Genomic DNA, 5342 nt, shown 5'->3' with positions numbered 1-5342 from the left:
ATTTTTTATTCACCACTTATTAGCAATAATCTTTTTAACACAAAAACAAAAGATTAATAACTAAAATGACACTTTTTTTTTTGGTAATATGTTGGGAGTGAAGGGATTTGAATCCTAAATATTTTCATTAGAAACACCAGAATGTGTAAGTTGAGCTTCAAAGCTCTTGGTAAAATGAAATATCTGAAAGGTTAAAGAAATTTTTTGGCTACTAAAGGTTAAAGAAATTTGAAATATAGGACCAATGCGAAAATTAAACCTTTTTTAATATAAATCAATGTCCAGAGCAAAACAGGTCAAAAGTCTTCCAGCCAAACCCCAGCTGGCTGGTTGAGTATTACGTTAAACAAAACCAGATCTTGTTGTCCTACATCTCTGAAACGTACATGTTGTGGAGTGCGAAACACAAGGAAGCAACACGCCAACACGACCTGCCGTATATGTCAAAATGACATGTCCTGTACTCTTCAAAGTTTGCTATTAGTAAGGTAGCCAAATAAAAGCCAGACTGGCCTGCGTTTATTCCCTACAAAAGTAGAATTTCAATGCTCTTTTCTTTTTCGACACAAAAGTACAATCTCCATGCAAGTTTCAACTTCCAAGTGATCCCTACCTCCCTAAACACTACTATAGTCCCACTTTGGAACGTCCAAAACCCCAATCCCTGTAATCAAAGAATTTCTATATCTTGAATCAAGTAAAGGACTATTGAAACAACATAATACTACCAGGCAAACCGGCTTCCTGTACCATCAAGAAAACGATCAGTATGCCATCCTTTGGCCTGCAGTTCAGACAAAAATGGAGAGAACACATCGTTCATCTTGTCATAAGCCTCTTGCAGGGCACTAGCACTTGGCACATGAGAGGACTTCTCAATCTGTGCAGCATATGCAGCAACTAGCCACCCCCTCAATGCATCTTCACCAGTAGCATTGTTTTCCAATACCATGTCAACCCATTTACTACTGGGACATAGCAGAAACTTCTCCTCTGGGAATATTTCTTTCAATTCCCGAAGTTTTGAAGGCTTCACAACCTTGCGCAGAGCCCTTCCCACTTTAACATTTCCAGCATCTTCTATTAGCCGCCCAGTAAATAGGAGATCTTCTCCGTACCTTAGATCAGCAGGGCTTGATATTTTTCCTGCCTGGTTGGATTTCACTCAAAAAATACATAAGATGGTGATATTTTAATATATGGGCAAAACTTAGGTACAGTTGGTTATTATACCTTAAGTTCACCAATCAAATACAGCCATGTGATTACATTGACCAATGCAACACAAACAGTATCATCTTTCCCTGTGCACAATTAAATTCAACCATATGTTACATTGGTCAATGCAACCACATAGTTGGATTTAATTTGAGAACCTGAAATACATCACTAAAGGAATTGTACCTAAATTTTACCCTTTCATATAGAGAGAGATACCTATATCTATTTTGTATATGGTAGTTCAAAATAAACCTTTAGAAAATCAGCCACAATCATTGCAGTTCTCTGGGGATTCAATGTGTTGACAGGAGCTGCTCGCATTTCTTCAACGACACTGTAGACATGTAAGACAGAGAGGACAGGCCCAACAACCAACTGAAAGAAACTGAAATGATTAGGAGTTCAGAACCACCAAAGACAAGATTCCTATGAAAATAAGATGACTTGTTGCGGTTCCAAAAAGAAAATAGATTGGCAGAAAAGTTTTCTAATTTGTGTGAACTATTAATACTCTAACTGGACTCCATAAATCCCATCCACCATGCTTTTAACACTTGAAAAAAGATTAACTCATTCAAGCACCTCTAGATGGCCTAATGTTCAACCTGATCATAAATTTAATACCATATCATATCTTTTTTTAATAATTTTATATTTTGATTCTAAAAAAGATATTCATACTCTATTAACTTCTACAAAGATATAGGCTTAGGGTCTGTTTAGGATCTGCTTATTTTGCTGAAACTGAAAATTTTTTGCTGAAAGTACTATAAATAAAAGTAAAAGTTAGCTGAAATAGTAAAATAAGACCCATAAATAGTACCAAAAAGTGCAGTAGGACCCATGAATAGTAGCAAAAATAAGCTGAATAGTAAAATAAGTTGGCAAAAATTATTTTTACCAAACAGACACTTAAGTCAAAATTTTAAGTATAAAAACTTAATATTTATTGTCAAAAGGCCAAGAACTAGTAAATAGTGCTGCTACCAAGACTCGCCAAAATTAACTTATAGTTTAGAAAAACTAAAAAGGGGGGGAAGGTTGGGGGGGGAGGCAAAATCAACTGATTTTAGCAGTGCTCTAGATACAATGGTTAGACTGACAATTTCTCAACTGGCTTCTCATTACCTCCTGATTTGTCATGACTTTACTAGATAACTTTTAGGACTCCTACGAGTTTAATTTATTTACATTTTATTTTTTTTGGATAAACCACATTATAAAGTAGAGCATGTGACATGAGAACCATATTTTGTAGCTTAGAAAAAATAACTAGTAGGACCCACTTAAATCAGTAAAATTAAATATAACAATTCCACTGTTCTGAAATTTAGGAAACAAGGAATTCATTAGAGACTGTACCTTTCCTTGCATTGACGAACAAACAGTAGATGCTAGAAATATTCCTGCTCCTAATCCAACAACATTGAAAAGAGTAGAGATGGCCTCCCCTTTTGCAAAGAGATCACTAAGATTGCCTTCTTTGGCAAATGAAGAATATATTGGCAATCTTGTCGCTCTAGCTGCAACAACTGCCATTCCCTGTAAACTCAAGGTAGAGAAAGAGGGATTCAATATTGAATTCATTTTTTGATTAGTTAGTTACACAAACCCAGTGGGTATTAAACCCATGACTGCACCCTCCACCCACTACTGTGGAAGGAGAAAGTGTTATTTGAGCAGTACTTCCACTGATCATTAATTAAATTTAAATAAGATATTACATATTATATCATATATTATGATTTATGAAAGACATCATCATACCTTTGCAAAATTGCCTAGTCCTGCCACTTCAAGAAAAAGATGTGGGCACATGGGAGAAAGAACTTCCAAGCCTGTACCTAAGTCGTAAAGCACATCAGCTGCAAGATGGAAGGCTCATTCCAGTTAGGCACCTCATAATAGTTGCACTTCATATAATGCAACTATAATGCACTTTCATCATAAAGAGAAAAGAGCATATACAATACACCCCCCACACCCCCCCCCCCCCCCCCCCACAAAAAAAAAAAAAAAAAAAAAAAACAAACAAAAAAAGAGAAACCAGTGTTCCAGAGGCAAAGATGTCAACCCAGAATCCTCCAACTTTTAGGCTCAGAATCCATTCTAGCTCCCAAGTTACTACAGATGAGCTTCCCTACATGCTGCATACCATCCTTTAAAATCTGCATGCCAACAAAAGGAACAGAGAAATCTCAACAAGAATGCAGTCAGGACTAGACATCCACAATTGACAAACACAATGAGAACTTACCCAACTTACGGCAGTTGCTTGTGCAGGTGTGGGTCGCAAGCCTGCAGCAAACAGCAGTGACTGCAAAGTAGTAAGCATATAAAACAAATAGCATAAATAAATGGCAGTAACATGTTTTTCAATTCATGTGTGTATTTTTTAAATAAAAATAAAATCAAGCATGAATATAGCTCGTCAATAAATCAAATAATCTTATTCCAACTTATTAAATTAAACACAAAAAGCCCTTCTCTCAGTGCCCAAGAAATAGATTTACATTCATGTATTAGAAATAAATAAAGATCTTTGTTACTGAACTTTATACATATTGTAATTTAAATTTTGCTATAGTATATATTTGGCCTCTAAAGCATATAGTATTTTCCACTCTCATCCAAATTAAGTTTTTATTTGTAAGAAATGTATTAAAAAAAAAAAAAACTAATGACTTGACATGAACATTCTCGACATTTTCCACAACATTTATTTTTATGACATCATGAATATAGCTTATCTACAGATCAATTAAACACACACACACACACACCAAAAACCATCTCTCACTCTCATTCATTGATCTTAAGCTTTATATAAATATATATCGTAAATTGAATTTTGCTAGAGCATACATTTGGCCTCTCAAATAGTCACTGAGTTTTAATATGATCAATGTAGTCACAAAATCAGATGACTTGACATGAATCTTCTCAACATTTGCCATGTCATCGATTTCTACAACAACATGATCATCAGTTTGGAGGAAACTACTAAATTGCACGAAATTAAAAAAAAGGAATTAGAACATTTTAGAATCTAACAGCCAAATTGCAATATAGTATAAAAATGTAAGTTTACTACATATGAGTATTAAAACAGACCTGAGTTGATAACACAGATAGTGCCGCACTGGTCATGTGTTGCAGCGCCCGAAACTGCGTGTATCTAAGGTAACCTTCACTAACACTGTCACAAAGAATTTTTGATTTTTATTAATATATATATATATATGAGTAAATAGTGAACGATTATATAACTAGTACTGTGAAAAATTATATAACCTGTAGGGATATCCAGAGGGGAAAAATTTGCTCAGAAAGGAGTCAACAGTTCTATGAATTACTGATCTAGAATCATCCAGAAGCTTCATCTACAATTATTAATAATAAAATAAACCCTAAAATCAATTAGTTTAAAAAAAAAAAAGAAGAGTGATTAAAAGGAAATAGAAATTTGATATAGAAAAAGAAATGAAAGAACTAACGGAGAGTTGACCGTCCGGGTTGAAATGGAAGCAGCGAGAGACGGAGTCGGAGATTTCGGTCCAGTACAGTGGTGGGGTTTCGGGGGGTTTGACTTTGGCTTGCTCCTTGTCCTTGGTTTGCATTTTTATCTTATCCTGCTTTTGAATCCAAATTATTTCATGTAAGAAATATACTTATACAATGAATATGAATATGAATAAGAAAATATACACTAATGAAAGAATTTTGTATGGAAATTGGGAAAAGAGAGTTTACGAGAAGCAAGTTCATGATAGACAGGAGGATTCGAAGATTGGAAATATCAGTACTATACAACACGGTGTCGCTTTGAGTTTTCAGTAAGAGCAGCCTAGTGTTTTTCTTACTGAAGAGATGCAGTCTAGTTTTTTTTTTTTTTTTTAATGAAGAGGGGCAGTTTAGTGTTTTTTTTTTCTTTTCTTTTTTGGTTTTAAGATAGAGTTTTTAGACCATGATAGTACAGAGATATCAATTGTTTTTTTTTTGAGTAAGTGAGAATCAAATCTCATATCTATTATTATCTACCGCTAAGAAAATTTATCAGTTTAAAAAAAAAAAAAAATTATTAGTTGAACTAACTAGAACCAACACAATTGTCCACTCAT

The 5342-nt window shown here is 34.3% G+C and overlaps 1 protein-coding gene across 2 annotated transcripts; it reads right to left on the bottom strand.

Annotated features, from left to right (window-relative positions):
* Positions 1-243: 243 nt before the first annotated feature.
* LOC126698440 (protein root UVB sensitive 2, chloroplastic) lies at positions 244-5096 on the bottom strand. Of its 2 annotated transcripts, none has more exons than XM_050395661.1 (10): positions 4975-5096; positions 4719-4853; positions 4516-4604; positions 4336-4420; positions 3479-3538; positions 3296-3389; positions 2989-3086; positions 2584-2763; positions 1474-1596; positions 244-1150 (listed from the first exon to the last, which is right to left on the bottom strand). In XM_050395661.1, exons 1-10 carry the CDS (start codon positions 4987-4989, stop codon positions 725-727), a joined length of 1305 nt encoding a protein of 434 aa, XP_050251618.1. In that variant the 5' UTR covers positions 4990-5096; the 3' UTR covers positions 244-724. The 2 variants fall into 2 exon arrangements, with proteins under 2 accessions (XP_050251618.1, XP_050251617.1); XM_050395660.1 differs by having other exon boundaries at positions 4719-4856; positions 4975-5084.
* Positions 5097-5342: the final 246 nt, after the last annotated feature.

The sequence above is a fragment of the Quercus robur genome, chromosome 9 (genome assembly GCF_932294415.1).
Source record: "Quercus robur chromosome 9, dhQueRobu3.1, whole genome shotgun sequence".
NCBI lineage: Eukaryota > Viridiplantae > Streptophyta > Magnoliopsida > Fagales > Fagaceae > Quercus > Quercus robur.
This window is presented reverse-complemented; position numbering and strand designations above follow the sequence as displayed.